Genomic DNA, 27,633 nt, shown 5'->3' on the forward strand with positions numbered 1-27,633 from the left:
TTATTAGAATAGCGGTGAGCTCCGGTCGTCAGATTAGGGGTTAATAATTGAAGTTAGGTGTCGGCGATGTTAGGGAGGGCAGATTAGGGGTTAATACTATTTATTATAGGGTTAGTGAGGCGGATTAGGGGTTAATAACTTTATTATAGTAGCGCTCAGGTCCGCTCGGCAGATTAGGGGTTAATAAGTGTAGGTAGCTGGCGGCGACATTGTGGGGGGCAAATTAGGGGTTAATAAATATAATATAGGGGTCGGTGGTGTTAGGGGCAGCAGATTAGGGGTACATAAGGATAATGTAAGTAGCGGCGGTTTACGGAGCGGCAGATTAGGGGTTAATAATAATATGCAGGGGTCAGCGATAGCGGGGGCGGCAGAATAGGGGTTAATAAGTGTAAGGTTAGGGGTGTTTAGACTCGGGGTACATGTTAGAGTGTTAGGTGCAGACGTAGGAAGTGTTTCCCCATAGCAAACAATGGGGCTGCGTTAGGAGCTGAACGCGGCTTTTTTGCAGGTGTTAGGTTTTTTTTCAGCTCAAACAGCCCCATTGTTTCCTATGGGGGAATCGTGCACGAGCACGTTTTTGAGGCTGGCCGCGTCCGTAAGAAACTCTGGTATCGAGAGTTGAAGCTGCGTTAAAAATGCTCTACGCTCCTTTTTTGGAGCCTAACGCAGCCTTTTTTTGGACTCTCAATACCAGAGTTATTTTTATGGTGCGGCCAGAAAAAAGCCGGCGTTAGTTTTTCGGGTCGTTACCGACAAAACTCCAAATCTAGCTGAGATGAATTCAATGAACTTCACATAACCTTATAGAATCAGTTATTTACAGTGCATTTACCCAGTAGTTTATCAAAAGTTGATGAGATCCAGAACAAGGAGAGTGTGATCTGAACATGGAGTCCAATCACTCTAGAGACAGACTCTGGGATGTCTGGGGGCATGGCTTTGCTTAGGGTCACTTTGCGGGTAAATCTAAAACTCTGTTATGAAGGGTAAGTGGATGGTCAATTATATAAATGTGGCCAAGTAATACACTTAATATATTGATAGAGAAATAAAGTATAATTGGGGCTCTTATTTTTTTATACCAGGTCCATATTTAAGAGGTTATATTAACCCTTGATAAGTGGAGCCCTGATCTATGCTGAATTTATGGACAGGACATTAGGTGCATCTTTCAAGAGATTAGATCAGTATGTACATGGTGTATCTCATTGGGTGAGGGCTTGATGTACTTTATAAGGTTCTGTCTGGCAGCATTTACACACCTGGTACAAATGTTATTGGAACCTCATGCAGAGAGAAGGAAAAGACGAATAATAGACAGAATTTCACAAACTTGTAGTCTGAGACAGGAAACTTCTGGACATTATTGAAACTTAGTCTGATATAGACTGACCACATTCAAAGGCAACTTCCATTGGAAGTCTGTAATGGAACACTTGCTTTATAGCTTTACTTCACCAGAAAATATGTAAGTGGTCCTTTTGGGTGTTTGTGTGCTTCTTCTTGAGTTTTTTTGGGTTAAGTCACTGTGTACTTTTGATTGAGTTCCCACAGGTTGCTGGCACTGAGAACTTATTAGCCTCTCTTTAAGACATTCTGTGCTTCTTAAAAGCTTCCACATGCATGTTGACTTCTTATTGGCTTCTATTTATTGGCTGTCTATTTAGTACATTTGTTGATTTCCTGTCCTGAGATGTTTACCTGTGCAAAACTTGGCCCGTGATATAAAGATGTTTGTTAGCACAGGGGATTTAGCATGATGGATAAAGAAGAGTGAACTAAGGTTAGTGTAGTGGAGGTTCATGATGTTTTTAAATATCAAATAGACTGTGTGACCTTCTCAAAATATATCTCTATTGATAATACCTACCTTGTTAAAAGGCCTTTTAACACATCATTTTGTGCTTAGTTATTCCCCTGGATTGTTTATTGATCCTCTGCCGTGCTGTGAATTCTGGACTGTGTATCCATTTCGGAGTTTGGAACTGTTACTTGGGTTACCCTTCTGTCTGCTCCTTCTGTTTCAAAAACTTCCAATTTCTCCGGTTTCTTACTCTGGCTTGCTTCTTGACTACTCTTCTGTGCATTCATTGGGTTCAGATGTCTGGTTCTTGTATAGCTTTCCTTGTATTGAAAATGACCTCTTCCTGTAATTGTTGTTCCAACCGACAAACAAGGTAACTTCCTTTTTACCTTTCAGTGCTTAAAACTGAGACAAGTATATATTGATATATATATTATATGATAGAGATACTGCTCCTTGTCCTGTTATACCCTCACACACTGCTCCCTGTCCTGTTATACCCTCACACACTGCTCCCTGTCCTGTTATACCCTCACACACTGCTCCCTGTCCTGTTATACCTACACACACTGCACCCTGTCCTGTTATACCCTCACACACTGCTCCCTGTCCGGTTATACCGTCACACATACTGCTCCCTGCCCTGTTATACCCTTACATACTGTTCCATGTCCTATTATACCCTCACATACTGCTCCCTGTCCTGTTATACCTACACACACTGCACTCTGTCCTGTTATACCCTCACACACTGCTCCTTGTCCTGTTATACTTCACACACTGCTCCCTGTCCTATTATACAATCACATACTACTCCCTGTCCTATTATACCCTTACATACTGCTCCCTGTCCTGTTATATCCTCACACACTGCTCCCTGTCCTGGTATATACACACACACTGCTCCATGTCCTGTTATATCCTCATAAGCTGCTCCATGTCCTGTTATATCCTCATAAGCTGCTCCCTGTCCTGTTATACCCTCACACACTGATCCCTGTCCTGTTATAACCTCACACGCTGCTCCCTGTCCTGTTATTCCCTCACACACTGCTCCCTGTCCTGTTATACCCTCACATACTGCTTCCTGTCCTGTTATACCCTCACACACTGCTCCCTGTCCTGTTATACCCTCACACACTGCTCCCTGTCCTGTTATACCCTCATACACTGCTCCCTGTCCTGTTATACCCTCACACACTGATCCCTGTCCTGTTATACCCTCAAACACTGCTCCCTGTCCTGTTATACCCTCACACACTGCTCCCTGTCCTGTTATACCCTCACACACTGCTCTCTGTCCTGTTATACCCTCACACACTGTTCCCTGTCCTGTTATATCCTCACATACTGTTCCCTGTCCTGTTATACCCTCACACACTGCTCTCTGTCCTGTTATACCCTCACACACTGTTCCCTGTCCTGTTATACCCTCACACACTGCTCCCTGTCCTACCCTCACACACTGCTACCTGTCCTGTTATACCCTCACACACTGCTCCCTGTCCTGTTATATACACACAATATTGTTTGTGCTCTGTTAAATTGTAACTTTCCCTTTTAGCTCTGTTTTATCTTTGTTAGTTGCATTGTCAGTCTCTGCATATGCATTATTTAGCAATAGCACACGGCCTTAGTACAGTGCACTGTACAGAATAGAACTGATCCTAATATTGCTGGTCACCGGGTAGTAATGATAAACAGATACATTCCTCATAGATTGGAAATACCATTACCGTCCTTTTACCATTTCTTTGGAATATCAGTTGCACAGTGAAAAACACAATCAGTGAGATTCAAACATTCCTGCCAGGTGTATTGTGCCCAGGTGACTGACATATGCCTGCAAGTCACAGAGCATAAAGCATCTGAAATCTCTGTAACCCCCTAACCTCCAGCCATCAACCAGAGCAATTACTGACATGTCACAGCTAAATACAAAGCCATATTTAGCCCCATAGTCTTTATATAGCATCAGCAATCTCTATGTGATACAAGTAACATATTGTCTATAACCTCCTAACCTCCAGCCATTAACCAGAGAAATTACTGACGTGTCTCAGCTAAATACAGAGCCATAGACCATAGCCAGGTTATATATAGTCATTATAAAGTCTTGTTGCTCCCACAGATCCTCTCTCTGTCCCTGACATGAATGTCACATGTCACCCCAATGGAAGTGCTGTTATTCTCTGCGAGGTACAGAAGGGGACAGACGTGACATATAACTGGGCAGTAAATGGAGATGCTCTGATAATGAATTCCACCTGGCATGTGAGTGGGAAACAATTATTTATCTCCTCCCGCGGCTCATGGAACATCAGCTGCTTAGTGAAGAGCGGAGTCAGCCAGCAGGAAGGAAAACCCACCTATGTAAACTGCCCAGGTGAGTGACAATTAGCATCTAGCATTCATCATCTATATACACAATGGGATATCTTAATCCTGTCATGGAAAGAAAACAGATCAATGAAATACTTTATCTTTCAATGCAAACCTCCTACAGCTCATAACATTTACATTGACTCTCATTACTATACTTTCCAAGAAACTCTATTTTGTCATTATGTCATTGAGGGCAAAGTCTGGTGAAAACGGTGGTGGATCGAACAATTCAAATCCAGCGGCAGCAACTGCAGCTATGGCAACAAAGGGCACAGGAGCATTGTCCTGTTGGATCAGCACTTATCTCCTCTCTCATTGCTTTGCACAATCATCCAACCAAGTCAGCATAGCAGTCACTTCTTATGGTCATGTTGTAGCACATCGATCATGCAAATTCCCTCTGCATCACAAAACACAGATGTCATAACCTCACAAGCACTTGATTGGAGGAGAGCCATGGTAATTCCACTGCATGGATTGTACTTTTGTCTCAGGATAGAAGTGCTGTATCCATGACTAATCTATGGTGACAAATTATCTCTAGAAATCATCAGGATTCATTTGAGTTGTTGTCAGAAGTTCTTGCAACTCATACTCGATCTGGTTGAATTCCTGCGATTCCAGGCGGACAGGGTTATGGAGCAGCGGTCTTTGTGACCTCTGCTCCATAACTTGTGTTTCTGGCGAGTCTGAAGACTCGCCAGAAACACGGGCCGTCAAGCTCCGTTCGGAGCTTGATAGATAGGCCCCACTGTCTCTTCTGGTCTAAAGTCAACGATTGGAGTTTGCATTGTGCTGACAAATTTCTCATGTAGAAAAGATTAACTAAAACTGACTGTGTGATATGATGTCCTATGGACTAAATTATTTTGTTTATTGTCAATCTTTGGTCACCCATCACCAGGTCATTGATCTTCACCATGGTTTCTTCAGTAAAAAGCTGATACTATGGGACCAGAATCACATGACTCTTTACCCAGCTTCAACTCACAACAGCTCTTTTCAGCTGTGAGATAAGATGGAACAGAGTCTCCTAATGTATTAACCATATTCTTTAACCCCCTGCTTAGGGAATATGTTCCCAACCCAATAATTTCAAATGCACATTGTAACTGGGGTTATAAAAGGCAGCAGCCAATTTATTTATCAAACTTGTAAACAAATAAATAACATATAAACCACTTGACAAGTCATTAAATAAGACAAGCCGCATTAGTGCTTGCTCCATAGGAGCTCAATAAATCTTAAAACCCAAACAAGTAAACATCTTGTCAACCTCTCCTGCCCACAGGAGGTACCAACTTTGACTGCCAAACGCTTACACCACTGCTGTAATATCAGGGAGGGAGGGCGGGATCTTCTTCTCACCTGCTGGTCCGGAAGTGAAGGGGCCACCACTTCCTACTCTTCTTTATTTATACCCCTCCACCTACACCTCCCACTGACCTTATTGCTACCCTAACTACTCTGCCTTGGCCTGCTTTGGGGTCAAAAACCCTCCCTCCTATTATTTTCATCCAGGGCTGCCTATAGTTTTTCTTGAGTTTCACTTTTATTATTATTATTATCGGTTATTTGTAGAGCGCCAACACATTCCGTGGCGCTATAAACAAAGGGGGAGTACAACAAAACAATTATAGGGTAGAGGGCCCTGCCAAGAGTTGCACTGTTGTAGTCAGCTCTTAAGAAGGTGATCTACAAACAGCTGGACTTTTAGGCTTACATGCTAAGAGGGTTCAGGGGATTGCAGTGGAGGAGAGGAACTGGTATTAGTAAAGGTTAGCGTAGGTTGTATGCGTCCCTGAACAGTAGAGTCTTTAGGGAGCACTTGAAGCTTTTAAAACTAGAATAGAGTCTTGTGGAGCGAGGCAGAGAGTTCCACAAGATGGGAGCCAGTCTGGAGAAGTCCTGTAAACGGGAGTGTGATGAGGTGACAAGAGAGGAGGAGAGTAGGAGGTCATGAGCAGAGTGAAGGGGACGGGAGGGAGAGTCTCTGGAGAACAAGGTCTGAGATGTAGGGGGGAGCAGTGCAGTTGAGGGCTTTGTATGTAACAGTGAGAGTTTTGTGTTTGATCCTAGAGGCAAGAGGAAGCCAGTGAAGGGATTGGCAGAGAGGCGCAGCAGATGAAGAGTGACGTGTAAGGAAGATGAGTCTGGCAGAGGCATTCATTATGGATTGTAAAGGAGCTAGGCGGCAGGTGGGGAGACCAGAGAGGACAGAGTTGCAGTAATCAAGGCGGGAAAGAATGAGAGAGTGGATTAAAATCTTAGTTGTGTCTTGTGTAAGGAAGTGTCTAATTTTAGAGATGTTTTTAAGGTGGAAGCGGCAGGCTGTAGCCAAGGACTGAATGTGAGCAGTGAAGGAAAGATCTGAGTCAAATGTGACCCCGAGACATCGGGCATGCGGGGTAGGGGTAATGATGGAGTTGTCGACAGTTATAGAGATATTGGGGGTGGAGATTTTGGAAGAAGGGGGGAAAATGAGGAGCTCAGTTTTGGAGAGATTTAGCTTGAGGTAGTGAGAGGACGTCCAGGAAGAGATGTGAGAAAGACAGTTAGTGACACGGGTTAGCAAGGAAGGAGATAGTTCTGGTGCAGAGAAGTAGATTTGGGTGTCATCGGCATACAAAGGATATTGGAAACCGTGGGACTTAATTAGGGAACCTAGTGATGACGTATAGATTGAGAAGAGAAGGGGACCGAGGACAGGGCCTTGCGGTACTCCGACAGAAAGTGGTGACGGGGCAGAGGAGGCCCCAGAGAAGGCTACACTGAAGGTACGGTTTGACAGGTAGGAAGAGAGCCATGAAAGGGCTGTGTCACAGATGCCGAAGGATTGGAGGGTTTGGAGCAAAAGAGGGTGGTCGACAGTGTCAAAGGCTGCGGACAGATCAAGGAGGATAAGCAGAGAGAAGTGGCCTTTTTATTTAGCTGTAAGTAGGTCGTTGGTGACCTTAACAATAGCTGTCTCTGTGGAATGATAGGGACGAAATCCAGATTGCAGCGGGTCAAGAAGGGAGTGTAATGTAAGGAAATGGGATAGGCGTGCATATACTAGTTTTTCGAGAAGCTTTGAAGCAAGAGGGAGGAGGGAAATAGGGCGGTAGTTGGATGGGGAGGTAGGATCAAGGGAAGGTTTTTTGAGGATAGGTGTGACCAGCGCATGTTTCATCGATGAAGGAAATGTACCAGTGCTGAGGGAGAGGTTGAAAATGTGTGTTAGTATAGGGGTAAGGGTAGCAGAGAGAGAGGGGAGCAGCTGTGAGGGGATAGGGTCAAGGGGACAGGTAGTGAGGTGAGAGCGCAGTATAAGTGCTGAAACTTCTTCCTCAGTAACAGGGGAGAATGAACTAAGTTTCAGGTTATGAGGGCTGTGGTTGAGTGAGAGTATTTGAGGGGGGGAAAGAATGGAATTGAGAGCTGATTTCATGTCTGATGGAGTCAATTTTGTTAATGAAGTGACTGGCAAAGTCTTGAGCTGACAGAGAAGTTGTATTAGGAAGTGGGGGAGGGCGGAGGAGAGTATTGAAAGTGGAGAACAGACGTTTTGGGTTTGAAGAAAGATTAGAGATAAGAGTAGAGAAGTAGTGTTGCTTGTGGAGATTAAGGGCAGAGTAGTAGGAGTTCAAGATGAATTTGTAATGAAGAAAATCAGCTGAACTCCGTGATTTTCTCCAATGCCGTTCAGCAGTACGGGAACATCTGCATAGGTACCGTGTCATAGGAGTATGCCAGGGCTGGGGATGAGTGTGTGATTTCCGAGCAGTGCTAAGAGGGGCAAAATTGTCAAGGACGGATATAAGGGTGGAATTATAGTGGCAGATTGTTCAGGGCAGGAAAAGGAGGAGAAGGATGAGAGGAGCGGTTTAAGGGAATTAGCAAGTTGTTGCTGATCTAAAGACCTAATGCTTCTGTGAAGTTTGGTGTGAGGAGTAGAAGGTGGGAGAATTGTAGGAAGGGATGATATGTTGCAGGTAAGGAGATGGTGGTCAGAAAGAGGAAAAGGGGAGTTTGAGAAGTTTGAGAGAGTGCATCGATAGCTAAAGATCAGGTCAAGAGAGTGACCGTCTTTGTGAGTGGGAGAATCAGTCCTTTGTGACAGACCGAAAGAGGAAGTGAGTTGCAGAAGTTGTTTAGCAGATGAGGCAGTGGGATTGTTAAGGGGGATGTTGAAGTCGCCAAGAATGAGGGCAGGGGTGTCTGAGGAAAGGAAATAGGGTAGCCAGGCAGCCAAGTGATCTAGAAATTGAGTTGCGGAGCGAGGGGGTCGGTATATGACTGCAACACGTACAGAGAGAGGGGAGAATAAGCGAATCATGTGGGTTTCGAATGAGGGAAAAGTGAGGGAAGAGATAGGGTGTATTTGTTGAAAGGTGCAACGAGAGGAAAGTAAAATACCTACACCACCTCCTTGTCTATTACCAGACCTAGGAGTGTGGCTGAAGTGGAGACCCCCATGTGACAGAGCAGCAGTTGATGCTGTGTCTAGGGGAGAGAGCCAGGTTTCTGTTAAGGCCAGAAGGTTGAGGGAGCGGGAGATGAAGAGGTCATGTATAGAAGTGAGTTTGTTGCAAACAGAGCGAGAGTTCCAGAGTGCACAAGTGAAAGGGGTAGTGGCTTTAGATGCAAGAGGAATGTGAGTAAGGTGTGCAGAGTTTTGTTTTCTGAGTCTATGGGATGGTACACATGGATGTGCACGGCTTGTCAGTGGTTGGGGACCAGGATTAGGGGAGATGTCACCAGCAGTAATTAGAAGCAAGAGGGAGAGTGACATGAGATGAGATACAGATTTGCAGTAGTGAGACTGCTTTTGAGATGAGCTGCAGGGGGGAGAGAGAGTGTTTAGGAATAGGTAAAGTTCATGAGTAGAAAAGTAAGGTGAGTTTAAGAGAGATGGGCTAATGAACAGTGCAGGTGGAGAGGGAGAATGAGTAATTGAATAGTGTAGTTTGTTATAGAGACAAAGGGTAGCAAAAAGGAATATGAATATATTGAGCATTTTTACAGAATTGGGAACCAGTTAAAAACATAAGACACAGAATTACTGTAACAATTGCATAAGGGAACAAAAGGTATATGAAACATAATATAATAAAACTACTGTGTATTCTATGGGGTTAAGGGAATGGAAGGATGTGCTGATTAGTGTTTGCACTTGTCATTTCAGGAGAGTGAAAGTTGTGTGGGAGACTATCTATAAATGAGGAAATGAGCTTGGGGTGGGTGGGGTGAGGGGTAGGGTGGGAGGGAAGCTGTTTTCCAGAAGGCTACCTGTAGTAAGTTAGATGGCAATTGAAGCAGTTGAGTGAAAAAGTCTGTGGTTTTTTTCTGTGTTCTGAGAGAGAATATGTAAAGGGAGAGAGATATATTGGTTAATGATGGCCCAACAAAAGTGTGTTAAAATGAGTGGGAGGGTACATTTATGGACATTTTAAGCTAAGGGTCAATCATGCAGAAAAAAAATAAATAAAAAAATATATATACACATCACACACTTTACACAACACACACTATACACAACACAGTGTTTCACTTGGCTTCATTTTCCACAAAAGTTTAAAAAACTGACAAAAAATGTTTTGTAAATAAGATAAGGTTAATGTTATGCCCTTGCCATCTAACACATGCCCACTCAGAGCACTATAGAACAATATTATTTTACTGCAGTATTATTAACCCACATCATTTTGATTAGGAAATATTGATCTACCCCATAACCTGTGATAAATCTCCATTCATATCTTAGGAGAGATCAGTGGTTTATTTGGTTGATATCAATGTTTTATATTTTCCTTTTCTTTAATCATATGGGACAAATCAGCCCTTGTTTTACAACTCTTCAATACAATAGCCTGTGTGACCTTTCTTTCTATTAGGTGTTTAATATGTTTATATAAAATAATTACACTGTTTGAGCAAATTTCAGTTGGCTGCTACTCATTGCACAAACCCTGAACACATTGGGACACTTTCTCTTTTTAGGATTTCACCATAAAACAATGCTGATAATTTTATATTCAGTCTTCTATTTTATACTTGCATTAATTATGTTTTGTAGCTATTGTTTTTACATGAGATGAAGACTCACTAGCTTGTGAAACTGACTTCATTCTGATTTTTTATTGGCTACATTAAGTCACTCGTTATTAGACAATCTGTGACACTCCCAGCAGGACAGATAACCTACTGACAAGACCCCATACAGTCTGGGAATTATAGTGCTGATATTGCATCGTCAATACTTTAGTATGAAGAAGAAGGGGCATACATATGTAATGTGTATAGTGTGTGTAGAGTAAACCTGTGTGTGATGTGTATAGTGTGTGTACAGTAAACCTGTGTGTGATGTGTATAGTGTGTGTAGAGTAAACCTGTGTGTGATGTGTATAGTGTGTGTACAGTAAATATGTGTGTGTTGTGTATAGTGTGTGTACAGTAAATATGTGTGTGATGTGTATAGTGTGTGTACAGTAAATATGTGTGTGTTGTGTATAGTGTGTGTAGAGTAAACCTGTGTGTGATGTGTATAGTGTGTGTAGAGTAAACCTGTGTGTGATGTGTATAGTGTGTGTAGAGTAAATATGTGTGTGATGTGTATAGTGTGTGTACAGTAAATATGTGTGTGATGTGTATAGTGTGTGTACAGTAAATATGTGTGTGTTGTGTATAGTGTGTGTACAGTAAATATGTGTGTGATGTGTGTAGTGTGTGTACAGTAAATATGTGTGTGTTGTGTATAGTGTGTGTACAGTAAATATGTGTGTGATGTGTGTAGTGTGTGTAAAGTAAATATGTGTGTGTTGTGTATAGTGTGTGTACTGTAAATATGTGTGTGATGTGTATAGTGTGTGTACAGTAAATATGTGTGTGATGTGTATAGTGTGTGTACAGTAAATATGTGTGTGTTGTGTATAGTGTGTGTAGAGTAAACCTGTGTGTGATGTGTATAGTGTGTGTAGAGTAAACCTGTGTGTGATGTGTATAGTGTGTGTAGAGTAAATATGTGTGTGATGTGTATAGTGTGTGTACAGTAAATATGTGTGTGTTGTGTATAGTGTGTGTACAGTAAATAAGTGTGTGATGTGTATAGTGTGTGTACAGTAAATGTGTGTGATGTGTATAGTGTGTGTACTGTAAATATGTGTGTGATGTGTATAGTGTGTGTACAGTAAATGTGTGTGATGTGTATAGTGTGTGTACTGTAAATATGTGTGTGTTGTGTATAGTGTGTATAAAGTAAATATGTGTGTGATGTGTATAGTGTGTGTACAGTAAATATGTGTGTGTTGTGTATAGTGTGTGTACTGTAAATATGTGTGTGATGTGTATAGTGTGTGTACAGTAAATGTGTGTGTTGTGTATAGTGTGTGTACAGTAAATATGTGTGTGATGTGTATAGTGTGTGTACAGTAAATATGTGTGTGTTGTGTATAGTGTGTGTAGAGTAAACCTGTGTGTGATGTGTATAGTGTGTGTAGAGTAAACCTGTGTGTGATGTGTATAGTGTGTGTAGAGTAAACCTGTGTGTGATGTGTATAGTGTGTGTAGAGTAAATATGTGTGTGATGTGTATAGTGTGTGTACAGTAAATATGTGTGTGATGTGTATAGTGTGTGTACAGTAAATATGTGTGTGTTGTGTATAGTGTGTGTACAGTAAATATGTGTGTGATGTGTGTAGTGTGTGCACAGTAAATATGTGTGTGTTGTGTATAGTGTGTGTACAGTAAATATGTGTGTAGTGTGTGTAAAGTAAATATGTGTGTGTTGTGTATAGTGTGTGTACTGTAAATATGTGTGTGATGTGTATAGTGTGTGTACAGTAAATATGTGTGTGATGTGTATAGTGTGTGTACAGTAAATGTGTGTGATGTGTATAGTGTGTGTACTGTAAATGTGTGTGATGTGTATAGTGTGTGTACTGTAAATATGTGTGTGTTGTGTATAGTGTGTATAAAGTAAATATGTGTGTGATGTGTATAGTGTGTGTACAGTAAATATGTGTGTGTTGTGTATAGTGTGTGTACTGTAAATATGTGTGTGATGTGTATAGTGTGTGTACAGTAAATATGTGTGTGTTGTGTATAGTGTGTGTACTATAAATATGTGTGTGATGTGTATAGTGTGTGTAAAGTAAATATGCATGTGATGTGTGTAGTGTGTGTAAAGTACATATGTGTGTTATGTGTATAGTGTGAATAGAGTAAACATGTGTGAGATGTGTATAGTGTGTGTACTGTAAATATGTGTGTGATGTGTATGTGTATAGTGTGTGTAAAGTAAATATGCATGTGATGTGTGTAGTGTGTGTAAAGTAAATATGTGTGTTTTGTGTATAGTGTGTAATGTGTATATTGTGAATAGAGTAAACCTGTGTGAGATGTGTATAGTGTGTGTACTGTAAATATGTGTGTGATGTGTATGTGTATAGTGTGTGTAAAGTAAATATTTGTGTTGTGTACAGTGTGTAATGCATATAGTGTGAATAGAGTAAACCTGTGTGTGATGTGTATAGTGTGTGTAAAGTAAATATGTGTGTGATATGTAGTGTGTGTAGTTTAAATATGTGTGTGATGTGTATGTGTATAGTGTGTGTAAAGTAAATATTTGTGTTATGTGTATAGTGTGTAATGCATATAGTGTGAATAGAGTAAACCTGTGTGTGATGTGTATAGTGTGTGTAAAGTAAATATGTGTGTGATGTGTAATGTAAATATGTGTGGGGGGTGTGTAGTGTAAATATGCATGGGATGTGTATAGTTTGTGTAGTGTACATATGTATGTGTTGTGTATAGTGTGTGTTGTGTATAGTGTGTGATGTGTATAGTGTGTGTAGAGTAAATAGGTGTGTGTGATGTGTTTAGTGTAAATATATTTGTGATGTGTATAGTGTGTGTAGTCTAGACATGTGTGAGATGTGTATAGTGTGTTTAATGTAAATATGTGTGTTGTGTATAGTATGTGATGTGTATAGTGTGTGAAAGTAAATATGTGTGAGGTGTGTATAGTGTGTAATGTGTATAGTGTGTGTAGTGCAAATGTGTGGGATGTGTATAGTTTGTGTAGTGTTCACATGTGTGTGATGTGTATAGTGTGTGTAGTGTAAATATCTGTGTTATGTGTGTAGTGTAAAATGTGTGTGATGTGTAGTGTGTGTAGAGTAAATAGGTGGGTGTGTGATGTGTATAGTGTGTATAGAGTAAATTTATGTGTGATGTGTATATTGTGTGTAGTGTAAATATGTGTGTGATGTGATTAGTGTGTGAGTAAATATGTGTCTGATGTGTATAGTGTGTGTAGAGTAAATATGTGGGTGTTTTGCATAGCGTGTGTAGAGTAAATAGGTGTGGGTGTTGTGTATAGTATGTGATGTGTATAGTTTGTGTAGTGTAAATGTGTGTAATGTGTTTACTGTGTGTAGTGTAAATATGTATGTGTTGTGTATAGTGTGTGTAGTGTAAATATGTAGGTGTTGTGTATAGTGTGTGTAGTGTAAATATGTATGTGTTGTGTATAGTGCATGTAGTGTAAATATGTAGGTGTTGTGTATAGTGTGTGTAGAGTATATAGGGGTGTGTGATGTGTATAGTGTGTGTAGAGTAAATGTGTGTGATGTATAGTGTGTGTAGTTTAAATATGTGTGTGATGTGCATAGTATTTGTAGTGTAAATGTGTGTGTGATGTAAATATGTTTGTGGTGTGGATAGTGTTTGTAGTGTAAATATGTGTGTGATGTGTATAGTGTAAATAGGTGTGTGTAATGTGTATAGTGTGTGTAGAGTAAAGATGTGTCTGTGTATAGTGTGTGTATTATAAATATGTGTGATGTGTATAGTTTGTGTAGTGTAAATGTGTGTAATGTGTATAGTGTGTGTAGAGTAAATAGGTATGTGTGATGTGTATAGTGTGTGTAATGTAAATATGTGTGATGTCTATAGTTTGTGTAGTGTATGTGTGTTGTGTATAGTCTGTGTAGTGTAAATATGTGGGTGCTGTGTATGTGTGTGTGTGATGTGTATAGTGTGTGTAGTGTAAATATGTGTGTGATGTGTATAGTGTAAAATGTGTGTAATGTGTAGTGTGTGTAGAGTAAATTACTGCGATGTGTATAGTGTGTGTAGTGTAAATGTGTGATTTGTATAGTGTGTGTAGTGTAAATGTGTGTGATCTGTAGAGTAAATATGTGTCTGATGTGTATCGTGTGTGTAGTGTAAATATGTGTAATGTGTAGTGTATGTGTGTTGTGTATAGTGTGTGTGTGTTGTGTATAGTGTGTGTGATGTGTATAGTGTGTGTGATGTGTATAGTGTGTGTTTTTTAAGGGGGGATTGGGTGGGTTTTAGAGTAGGGTTGGTTGGTTGTGTGGGTGGTGGGTTTTAATGTTGGGGGGGAATTGTAATATTTTTTTCAGGTAAAAGAGCTGATTACTTTGGGGCAATGCCCCGCAAAAGGCCCTTTTAAGGGCTATTTGTAATTTAGTGTAGGGTAGGGCTTTTTTATTTTGGGGGGACTTTTTATTTTGTTAGGGGGATTAGATTAGGTGTAATTAGTTTAAAAATGTAATTTGTTTATTATTTTCTGTAATTTAGTGTTTGTTTGTTTTTTGTACTTTAGATAATTTTATTTAATTGTATTTAATTTAGGTAATTAATTTAATTATAGTGTAGTGTTAGGTGTAATTGTAACTTAGGTTAGGTTTTATTTAACAGGTACTTTTGTATTTATTTTAGCTAGGTAGTTATTAAATAGTTAATAACTATTTAATAACTATTGTACCTAGTTAAAATAAATACAAACTTGCCTGTAAAATAAAAATAAACATTAAAATAGCTACAATGTAACTATTAGTTATATTGTAGCTAGCTTAGGGTTTATTTTATAGGTATTTAGTTTTAAACAGGAATAATTTAGTTAATTGTAGTTATTTTATTTAGATTTATTTAAATTATATTTAAGTTAGGGGGGTTAGGGTTAGACTTAGATTTAGGGGTTAATAACTTTATTATAGTGGTGACAACTTTGTGGGCGGAAGATTAGGGGTTAATAAATGTAGTTAGGTTGCGGCGACATTGGGGGTGGCAGATTAGGGGTTAATAAATATAATGTAGGGTTCGGCGATGTTGGGGGAAGCAGATTAGGGGTTCATAACTATAATGTACGTGGCGGCGGTGTCTGGAGCGGCAGATTAGGGGTTACTAATATAATGTAGGTGTCGGTGGTGGCAGATTAGGGGTTAATAAGTGTAAGATTAGGGGTGTTTAGACTCGGTGTTCATGTTAGGGTGTTAGGTGTAGACATAACTTTTATTTCCCCATAGGAATCAATGGGGCTGCGTTAGGAGCTTTACGCTGCTTTTTTGCAGGTGTTAGGTTTTTTTCAGCCAGCTCTCCCCCATTGGTTCCTATGGGGAAATTGTGCATGTGTACGTTTTACCAGCTCACCGCTAACGTAAGCAACCCTGGTATTGAGGTGAGATGTGGAGCTAAATTTTGCTCTAAGCTCACTTTTTTTGCGTTTAACGCCGGGTTTGTAAAAACCTGTGATACCAGCGCTGTCTGTAAGTGAGCGGTGAGCATAAACTGCTCATTAGCACCGCACCCCTCCTAACGCAAAACTCGTAATCTAGGTGTTAGTAATTATAAAGGTCCAAATTAGATTAAATGTATATAAATAACACTACATTATTGGTACACATAGCCTACAGAGTTAGTGGATCTATTAAAGGGATAAGACACTTGTGCACTGCTGGATAAAGCTATACACAATTATTTATTTAAAAAAACAACAAAGATTACTGAATCCTTGAGGTTTATATATTGTTGATATGTCTTCCTCATTAACACTAATACAAGTATAGCATTGTTTGCTATGTGAATATAAAAAGTTTTCACGTCAGTCTGGTTTTGGGGGACTTGGAGATCATAACAATGGATTGATTAGATTGTAATGTGCACAGAGATTTTTTCTTTTTTTTCTTTGGGATTAAAATGATAATTGGATTTATTTATTTATTTATATTTATTTATAAAATATTTTACCAGGAAGGATACATTGAGATTTATCTTGTTTTCAAGTATTTCCTGGGGTCCACAAAACATTGCATTGATACAATAGGGTACAATAAAATACAAAAACAATTTTAATACATAATATATAAAACATTTAACATAAAACAGATAGGAAATATATAATAAACCATGACAGGTGCATTCTGTTTTGAGATATGTAGAGAGGGATCTCTTAAAGGATTTTAGGCTTGGGGAAGGTTTGAAAGTGTGCGGGAGGTTGTTCCATAATTGTGGTGCTCTGTATGAAAAGGAGGATCAAAGATTATTTGTGAATCAATCACTAGAGGGCGCTAATAATATAATATAGAATCAGAGTAAACCTAAAATATAAAATACCTATTACATAAAAGTAACAACCAAGTGTTGTAGTGTATATCCCAGTGAGGATAATAAATTAATTTCTCTTATTAAACCGTAATCTGTGATATATTACTTAGTGATACATAAATATATATATGTGTGAACGTATAAAATATTACTAAAGATATTAGGTTATGAAGCAGCACCTCTCAACACAAATACCATAAGCGCAATGTGTATCAAGCTAGAAAAAGACAAATTTGTAAGAACACAAGAGGGCGCTAATGTGTCTAATGACGACCGTGAAACAAATGAGCTAAATGAAAATGAAATTAAAATACTAAAAACTAAGAATGATTAAAAAGTGAAATAATAATAATGGAAAGTGGCACCTCATTAATAATTGAATTGTATAGTGATATAGTCCAAATGATCACAAATAGTCTATTAGGTCACTGGGAGTCCACAACAAATTCAAGTTGGTGAATTCGGTCTCCAAATAGCCGCAGAGATGATCCTCTCTTCCGATGTTAATCGACAGATCTGTAAAGATTACAAATGGAAAAGGACGACCATTGTGTGTATCAACAGCTCAAAGACCCCACACATGCAGCACACTCTAATCCAGGGTACTCACACTTTGGCCGAGCACACCAATGTGCTTGTGGACACGGACTGGTTATCTGAGCCAACCAGCTTGCTCTCTCACAGGCAGTGTACTCCTCACAGCAACTATACACCAGCAGACTTCTTGGAACTTCACAGCAGTATGGTAATGAGCACCTTTTCATAAAAAGGTGGGTGCTAATTATTTATTCTGTACATTATCACAATAACGATAATTTGGTAATCATTAATAATGATGCCATGTGGATTCGTTCGGTTTATATTTAGGACAAATTTTAAAAGACCGCAATAGGTTTTCAACTGTTTATTTGAGTTGATTAGATATACCCTTTCAACTCGATAAGGTTATATATGAATTTACATATTAAATCAGTTTTATTATTGTTATTATTCATCATTTTTTATTTCTATACATATAAAAAACGATTGGAAAATATCAAATCTCTTTGACATATTGGAGAACTGTATGTAAGGAAAAGGAGTACTGCAGAGTCACTAACTGACAGCTGTTTAGGCAGACTGCATTAACCATTCATGTCATTCTTATGAACTATATAGTTTATCTTAACAAAAGCGAAATAACTACTAGGATGAATTAAATTTATAGTTATAAAAACTATTAGATGACATTGATTCCAACAGATATTTTTATAAGTACTAGGACGGATATGTGAATTTTTTAATATATATAGAGTATATGGAAAATTGTTTTAGAGATTTTTCATTGTGATACATTTTATACACTGTTGCATTAGGGTTAATGAATAGGCAGAATGATAGCTGGGTGTGGATACATATGAGACAGGATCTCATTGGTCCGATTATACACACACCTTTAAGCTATTAGAGGTATGGTAATGAGCGGCATTATAAAGCCGGTTTAAATGTGTATTTTATTATGCCTGAGGAAACAGCCGATAGAGCTGAGAAACGCGTAGCAATTTTTAACCTATGTACACTATCCACCTGCTTGTGTATGAAGGATTTTGTGTTATATCAATGATTAAAGAAGTTTTGTATTTTTAAATCATTGTCCGCCATTCCTTACCAAGCAAGGTGCTCATTACCATACTGCTGTGAAGTTCCAAGAAGTCTGCTGGTGTATAGTTGCTGTGAGGAGTACACTGCCTGTGAGAGAGCAAGCTGGTTGGCTCAGATAACCAGTCCGTGTCCACAAGCACATTGGTGTGCTCGGCCAAAGTGTGAGTACCCTGGATTAGAGTGTGCTGCATGTGTGGGGTCTTTGAGCTGTTGATACACACAATGGTCGTCCTTTTCCATTTGTAATCTTTACAGATCTGTCGATTAACATCGGAGAGAGGATCATCTCTGCGGCTATTTGGAGACCGAATTCACCAACTTGAATTTGTTGTGGACTCCCAGTGACCTAATAGACTATTTGTGATCATTTGGACTATATCACTATACAATTCAATTATTAATGAGGTGCCACTTTCCATTATTATTATTTCACTTTTTAATCATTCTTAGTTTTTAGTATTTTATTTTCATTTTCATTTAGCTCATTTGTTTCACGGTCGTCATTAGACACATTAGCGCCCTCTTGTGTTCTTACAAATTTGTCTTTTTCTAAAAGGAGGATCAAGTTGCTTTCTTTTTTTATTGGGGCAAACTAAATAATGTGCTGGTACTGGATCGGAGGTTATAGGAAGTGGGAATAGCAGGGGAGAGCATTCTGCTCAGGTAGGGTGGGAGCTTCCCGGAAAAGCTCTTAAACAGAAGGCTGGAAAGATGGAGGGTGCGTCTGGATTCCAGCGACAGCCAGTTTAGTTCTTTTAGCATGTCACAATGGTGGGTCCTGTAGTTACATTGTAGCACAAAGCGGCAGAACGAGTTATACAATGTATTAAGTTTATTAAGGTGAGTTTGCGGTGCTGGTGCATATACTACATCCCCATAATCCATGATTGGCATCAGCATTTGCTGTACAATCTTTTCCTTTACTGTAGGGCTGAGGCAAGATTTGTTTCTGTACAGGGCACCTAGTTTTGGATAGAGTTTAGATGCAAGTTTTTCTATGTGGGGGCCAAAAGATAGATTGGGGTCTAGCAACATACCCAAGTATTTGAAAGAGTGGACTGCGGTCAGTGTGCAATTATCAGAAATAAATGTCTTGAAAAATACTTTTTGTTTAAGATGAAACGTTGAGTTGTTATTTTTAATCAATGATTATTAAAAGGATTTTTGATACAAGACCTGTGAGTGCCCTTTAATAATTGTGCACACACACACACACATATATATATATTTATATATATTTATACACACACACACACACACACATATATATATATACACACACACACACATATGTATATATATATATACACATACATACACACACAAACACATATATATATATATACACACACACATATATATATATATATATATATATATATATATATATACACACACACACACACACATATATATATATATATATATATATATATACACACACACACACACACACACACACACATATATATATATATATACACACACACACACACACATATATATATATATATATATATATATACACATACATACACACACAAACACATATATATATACACACACACACACACACATATATATATATATATACACACACACACATATATATATATACACACACACACACACACACATATATATATACACACACACACACACACACACACACATATATATATATATATATATATATATATATACTGTATATAATGCAAATAGTATCCAGAGCCTACACCTGGCAGGGTGTATACAGGTAGTCCTTGGAAAAAGCAGGCAGCACAGGATTTAAAGACAAAAAGCCTTTTAATGCAAAAAACAGAAGGGCCTTAACCCATAACGTTTCGGTTCTCTCTAGAACCTTTATCAAATGGAGCCCAAAGCGACATACAACACCCATACCAAAACCACCTTATATACCCTGTGATACACATAATGAAAGAATAATTACCCTAGCAGCCGCCTTCCTGCTCTGAGGCTGATCGTACCACACGCTTGCAAGTCTCACTGAACGCAAGCTGATGACGTCACCAGTCACGGCCTGCCATTGCATGCCGTGAGTTTGTTGTCATGGAAACGGTAAACAGACCATTATACTATGGGAGCAGTGTGGGGAACAGAACAAGTAGCAGAGAAGTGTACTCCACAACTGTGGAGTACATAGGGTACACAATATAACAATGTTATAAACAATGTTATAAATACAATATGTACAAACCCAAAAAAAAAGAAAGCAGATTTACAGTAGTGTGCGATATCCCTAAAAACAGGGGGAAAAACAACAGGTTAAACACCAGTATATTAAATACATTTACACACAAAAGGTGAATATTAACTCAGTTGGGCACACATAAACTGGTGTCACCAAAAGAGCCCAATCTATACCCAATGCGGTATCAATGGGAGAAAAAACACCTAATGTTTGGTTATTTGTTTTGAAAAATGTTTGATTTTTTTTTTTTATAGATGCCAACATGCCCATGGAGATGGTAGAAATGTATTCATGAAGTTTATATTTTTATACGAGTCCAAAAAGAGGAGATTCCCATGAGACAGTCATTTGTAGCAGCAGCCAAAGTCAATCATGGTGTTCAAACCCTTGGGAGCCACAGTGCCCAACTTAAAAATCCATCTTGCCTCAGATTTAAGTAGTGCCAGCGCTCTGTCCCCTCCACGTCTCAGGGGTGGTACGTGAACTATAAGTATAGCTCTCAGCATAAACAATGAATGTCCTGCGTGTAAGAAATGTCTTGCGACTGGCTGCTCAGAGCTGCCCTTTTTATGGCCTGACATATAGCAGATTTGTGGTTTGCTAACCTTTCTCTAAACAAGGTTACCGTTTTTCCAATATAGTAAAGAGAACACGGGCAGATAATCGCATAGACCACAAACTGTGATGTACACATCAAACAATGCTGAATCTTGTACCGTGCGTTCATATGTAGGTGATGGAAACTGTTACAGGTCACCAAATGGTTACAAGTGACACAGTTACCACATCTGTAGCAGCCTAATTTGGCTTTTGGTAACCACGTTCGCTGTTCATAGCAGTGCACCGGATCATTCAGGACCAGAAGGTCTCTTAGATTTTTTGATCTTTTGTAAACCATCCTAGGAGATGGAAGGTCATAAAAGGGCAAGCTAATATCCTTAGCCACAATTTTCCAATTGTCCTTAATGGTGTTAGCTACCAGTTCCGAGGAAGCAGTGTATGTGGTCACAAAATTCGGTCTGTGATCTTCTTTCTTCTCAGTGCTCCTTACTATGAGACCCTCCTGGGTTTGTTGCACAGCTGCCCTGTGCTGGCGTTCAATCCGTTGGGGGGATATCCATGCTGTAAAAACTTCTGAGACATGTCATGTAATTGAAGCTGCTTACGGGAATCCTCGGTGTTATTCCTAACTACTCTCAGGAGCTGCGAGGAACTGACACCATTTTTTGCATATAAGGATGAAAACTGTGAAAGTGCAGAATGGAATTCTTATCTGTAACCTTATGGTACAGGGTAGTTTTGAGGGTATCAACATTCAATGTCTTTGCTTTATATATTTCAAGATCAAGGAAATTAATCTTTTCCTGATTCCATTCAATCTTGAACTTGATTGTGGAATATAATGCATTGAGAGCATTAAACCATTCGGTTAAAGAGTCAGAGGTGCCCCTCTAAATAAGGAACACGTCGTCAATATAGCGACGGTAAAATCTAATGGAGCTGTGCCTTGGGTTAAGAATATGATAATGTTCAAACTGAGCCATATACAAGTTGGCATAAGATGGGGCCATGCTAGACCCCATGGCCGTGCCAAGTATTTGTAGAAAATACCCATTCTCAAACAAAAAAAGTTTTTTTCCAAGCACAGCTCCATCAGATTTAGTAAGAATTCGATCGGGCGGCCCGTGTAGTGCTCGCTGTTGATCAAATGCTTCTTAATCATTTGTACCCCATGTTTATGGGGAATGACGGTATAAAGACTTACCACAAATCTTTATCCCCATTAATGGTTTTGAAAAGATTAATGAGCTCAAATGAGTCTCTTAAGTAGGATTCAGTTGCTTGTACTACAGGCTGTAGGAAAAAGTCAATATACTCAGCCAAGGGCTGTAACAGAGAACCCCTGGCAGACACAATAGGTCTGCCCAGGGGGTTATCCAGTGACTTGTGTACCTTGGGGAGCAGGTATAAAATGGGACAAATGGGTTTGTTCACAGTCAAGAAGGACCAGGTGTCATCATCAATATTGTTAGCAGTGTGTGCAAGACAAAGAAGTTCATCAACCTCCTTTTTGAAGCCTGTAGTTGGATTACCAGAAAGTTTATTATAGGTAATGCCATCATTAAGCTGTCTATATGCTTCTACCCTATATTTATCATAATCGAGAATGACTATGGCCCCACCCTTATCCACCGGCCTTATGACAATATTGGGATTTTTCTAAAGTGCCTTAATGGCCATTCTTTCCTGGTTAGTGAGGTTATCCCTACCGTTGGTCCTGGCAGGAGGGTGAGGTTCAGATATAGTGGATAGACAAGCCTGATGGATGGTTTTGATGGAGGTGTGGGTGTTAATGGGTTCAAAAGTGCTATGTCTCCTAAAGCGCTTATTTGTAAAATCACCTTTATCTTTAAAGAAATCCTTTAGTTTTAAATGTCATTGGAATCTTCCAAAGTCGACGTGAAGATCAAATAAACACATTTGGGAGCATGGCACAAAGGAAAGACCCTTATTAAGAACACTAGCTTCTGCTAAACTCAATGGTCGAGTACTAAGATTAAATACTATTGTTTCACTTTCTTGTTTGTCACTTTTTTTCCTGCTCCCCCTCCCCCTCCTGATGTGTCGGTGTTGGGGGCCAGTGGTAAAGGGGGCTTCTGGGAAGACCTAGTGCTAACACCTGTTTGTGAGTGAATTTGAGTGGGGCAAGTATCACCCTCAGAAGAGTCACCTCCACTACTGTCTACTGTAGTGAAGTTAACTCTCCTATTTTTATTAAGAGTTCTCCTACGGCCAAAAGGTGCACTATTGTCTTTACCATATAACCATCTGTAAACTCTTTTCTCTCTATAATCATTTTCAACAGTAGAAAACTTTTTGGTTTTGAATGTGAGAAGCTCTTGTTTAAATTTGGTTACTTGAGTTTGTAATTTGGATAACCAATCTGTACTAGTGTCAGCTGTAAGAATATTAAGTAACGTCTCCACCAGGTGGATGTTATTTTGGCGTGTGCCGCTTCCTTATCTCACTTTATATATATATATATATATATATATATATATATACCTGTATGTGTGTGTAAATATTTAAAAGAAAAAAAAAATATTTTTGAAGAACATTGGAGTGTGAAGTATTTCTTATCCAGTTCAGGTAAAGGGGCCGGTTTACTAATGAAGGGATGACGTCCCTTAAAGGAACCTTCATTCTTCAGTTGGACATCGAACGAAGAGGATGAATCCGCGCCGGAGGTCTTCAAGATCAGCCGCTCGTCATCGGATGGAACAACATAGAAGATGCCGCCTGGATGAAGATGTTTGCCGGTCCGGATGTCCTCTTCTGCCCGGATAGGATGAAGATTTCTTCCCGAAGATGGACTTCTTCATTCGCCGCTTGGATCAAGACTTCAGCCGGAGGATGGACGTCACTCTTCAGCCCCCGCTTGGGCTTGGATGAAGACATTGGAGGCTCTTCTGGACCGATCGGTGAACCCGGTGTGGTGAAGACAAGGTAGGGAGATCTTCAGGGGCTTAGTGTTAGGTTTATTTAAGGGGGGTTTGGGTTAGATTAGGGGTATGTGGGTGGTGGGTTGTAATGTTGGGGGGGGTATTGTATGTTTTTTTTTTCCAGGCAAAAGAGCTGAATTCTTTGGGGCATGCCCCGCAAATGGCCCTTTTAAGGGCTGGTAAGGTAAAAGAGCTTTTCTATTTTAATTTTAGAATAGGGTAGGGCATTTTTTTATTTTGGGGGGCTTTGTTATTTTATTAGGGGGCTTAGAGTAGGTGTAATTAGTTTAAAATTGTTGTAATATTTTTCTAATGTTTGTAAATATTTTTTTATTTTTTGTAACTTAGTTCTTTTTTATTTTTTGTACTTTAGTTAGTTTATTTAATTGTATTTATTTGTAGGTATTGTATTTAATTAATTTATTGATAGTTTAGTGTTAGGTTTAATTGTAGATAATTGTAGATATTTTATTTAAGTAATTTATTGATAGTGTAGTGTTAGGTTTAATTGTAACTTAGGTTAGGATTTGTTTTACAGGTAATTTTGTAATTATTTTAACTAGGTAGCTATTGAATAGTTCTTAACTATTTAATAGCTATTGTACCTGGTTAAAATAATTACAAAGTTGCCTGTAAAATAAATATTAATCCTAAAATAGCTACAATATAATTATTCGTTATATTGTAGCTATATTAGGGTTTATTTTACAGGTAAGTATTTAGCTTTAAATAGGAATAATTTATTTAATAAGAGTTAATTTTTTTCGTTAGATTTAAATTATATTTAACTTAGGGGGGTGTTAGTGTTAGGGTTAGACTTAGCTTTAGGGGTTAATACATTTATTAAAGTAGCGGTGAGCTCCGGTCGGCAGATTAGGGGTTAATAATTGAAGTTAGGTGTCGGCGATGTTAGGGAGGGCAGATTAGGGGTTAATACTATTTCTTATAGGGTTATTGAGGCGGGAGTGAGGCGGATTAGGGGTTAATTATTGTAGGTAGCTGGCGGCGACGTTGTGGGGGGCAGATTAGGGGTTAATAAATATAATATAGGGGTCGGCGGTGTTAGGGGCAGCAGATTAGGGGTACATAAGTATAACGTAGGTGGCAGCGGTGTGCGGTCGGCAGATTAGGGGTTAAAAAAAATTAATCGAGTGGCGGCGATGTGGGGGGACCTCGGTTTAGGGGTACATAGGTAGTTTATGGGTGTTAGTGTACTGTAGAGCACAGTAGTTAAAAGCTTTATGAACCGGTGTTAGCCCAAAAAGCTCTAAACTCCTGGTTTTTTTCTGCGGCTGGAGTCTTGTCGTTAGATTTCTAATGCTCACTTCAGCCAAGACTCTAAATACCGGCGTTAGGAAGATCCCATTGAAAAGATAGGCTACGCAATTGGTGTAGGGGGATCTGCGGTATGGAAAAGTCGTGGCTGCGAAGTGAGCGTTAGACCCTTTAATGACTGACTCCAAATACCAGCGGGCGGTAAAAACCAGCGTTAGGAGCCTCTAACGCTGGTTTTGACGGCTACCGCAAAATTCTAAATCTAGGCGTAAGATAGGGCAAAAGGGCAAACACACAGGTCATTAAAATGGACCGCCAAACCTCATTACAACCACGTCTAAAAAAAGTTGATAACAAACCGAGACTAATTACAACCTTCAATCCACAAATAAAACAAGTTACAAAAGTAATAAACGACAATTGGCATATTCTATTAAATGATCCCCTATTAGCAAGTCAAATTGGAGATAGGGTATCTGTTGGGTATAAAAGACCAAAAAATCGTAGACACCCTGGTCAAAAGCCATTATATCCATAGACCAAGAAAGGTGAGTCAATCTACAGGTATGTTTCTCATGTCCTATGTATGGAAAATCAAAGAAATTCAGGATAAATATGGAAAAAAACATCTACTATCAGCCCATTTTTCGTGTACCACAATAGGTGTAGTCTACGCTCTACAGTGTCCATGTAAATTATTCTATGTCGGGATGACATCACGACAAGTAAGAACAAGGATCATGTAACACAGTAGAAATATCCGAAATGCGAAGAAAGACTTGAAAAAGGGTAGGACCATAACAAGTGTGGCACAACATTTCTTGCAGAAGCATAACAGTAATGACCAGTTTTTAAAGTTCACAGTCTTACAACAGGCAACTTTGGGTATAAGAGAAGGCAATATGGAACAAACCCTTTTGAAAATTGAATGCAAATGGATACACCTATTGCACAGCGTAAAACCATATGGGCTAAATGATTACAATAACTATAATATATATCTATAATAAAGAATCTCTATACTTAAAAACAATTATAGAAATACATACAAATTCAACACTCAGTACTGAATTGCACAATAATATAAAAAAATAAGGGGAGATCAGCATAATAGGAAGAAATATGTATAACCTTATTACATAAGCTCCCTTTATTAATACTCACAGTAAGTTATATAATGAATGTCATAACAAGAGCCTTTTTTTGAACATTAGGAAAATACCAATAAGCAATCCATTCTCATTTAAGCTAATAACGGAAACGGATACTTTAAATCAGTAATAAGCTACTATCATTCTGGATACTATTAGTGTATAATCAACACCTGTAATACATGTTTTAGTCAGCACATCACTTACACCGAAAAAGAGAGAAGGAAACAAAGTTGTTCACAAATTTTATTAATTATCACAAATACACACACATGGATATGCAATCCTTGCATTTCATATCCCAGTAACCCACCTAAAATGAGATTAACAATAAAAACCACAACTGGTGAATATGCAAGTACCACCAAAACACTTCTGCACCAAGATAAGTATCATGAAAATATATGAAAAATTCTCTAGGATCGTAGTTATATGAGCAGAACAATATTGGGGGACATCAGAATAACAGTTAGGTAAATATTTAAAACCTAACATCATAAGAATTCTATATCAATTTTCACTGTAATATTAACTAACATACGGCTAGATTACGAGTTTTGCGTTAGAAGCTGTGCGGTGCTAACGAGCAGTTTTCTCTCACCGCTCACTTACAGACAGCGCTGGTATTACGGGTTTTTACAAACCCGGCTTTAAAAGACAAAAAGTGAGCGTAGAACAAAATTTAGCTCCAAATCTCACTTCAATACCAGCACCGCTTAAGTCAGCGGTGAGCTGGTCGTACGTGCTCATGCACGATTTCCCCATAGGAATCAACAGGGAGAGCCGACTGAAAAAAAGTCTAACACCTGCAAAAAAGCAGCGTAAAACTCAGTAACGCAGCCCCATTGATTCCTATGGGGAAATAAAAGTTATGTCTACACCTAACACCCTAACATGAACCCTGAGTCTAAACATCCCTAATATTAAAAAGTAGAAGAATTCTGTCTTAATGCTGTAAACATATATATATCGTGTGTATTTGAAAGCAGTCTGCAGCTCTTGTAATATTACTTGAAGGTAGAGTCAAAACAAGCCGCCAATGGATACTGTGTACAAAAATCTGTATGTATCAATGGTTGCGGTCTATATGTTGCAAATAAATAAGCAGGCACTCACCCTATAACACTCACCCTATAAGCTTCTTATGCCACCTCGAACATCCACCATACGCGGAAACAGCGTAACTTACTCTGACTGCTCTATTCCGTAATGATTCACGAAGCGGGACCTTTGTCAGCTGCAGCCTGGTTCAATTCACCATTGCGA

At 39.0% G+C, this 27,633-nt stretch overlaps 1 protein-coding gene across 4 annotated transcripts in view; it reads left to right on the forward strand.

The window, feature by feature from the left end:
• Window positions 1-27,633, forward strand: part of LOC128652790 (uncharacterized) — a 653,660-nt gene that overhangs the window by 549,070 nt on the left and 76,957 nt on the right. For 3 of the 4 annotated variants that reach the window (XM_053705722.1, XM_053705723.1, XM_053705725.1), the window contains one exon: window positions 3,939-4,193. The exons of the other annotated variant lie outside the window; for it this stretch is intronic. In XM_053705722.1, coding sequence (XP_053561697.1) covers window positions 3,939-4,193 — 255 coding nt within the window. The remainder of the gene's footprint in view (window positions 1-3,938; window positions 4,194-27,633) is intronic. 4 annotated transcript variants of the gene reach the window in all.

This window comes from Bombina bombina, chromosome 3 (assembly GCF_027579735.1).
Source record: "Bombina bombina isolate aBomBom1 chromosome 3, aBomBom1.pri, whole genome shotgun sequence".
NCBI classification, from domain to species: Eukaryota; Metazoa; Chordata; class Amphibia; order Anura; family Bombinatoridae; genus Bombina; species Bombina bombina.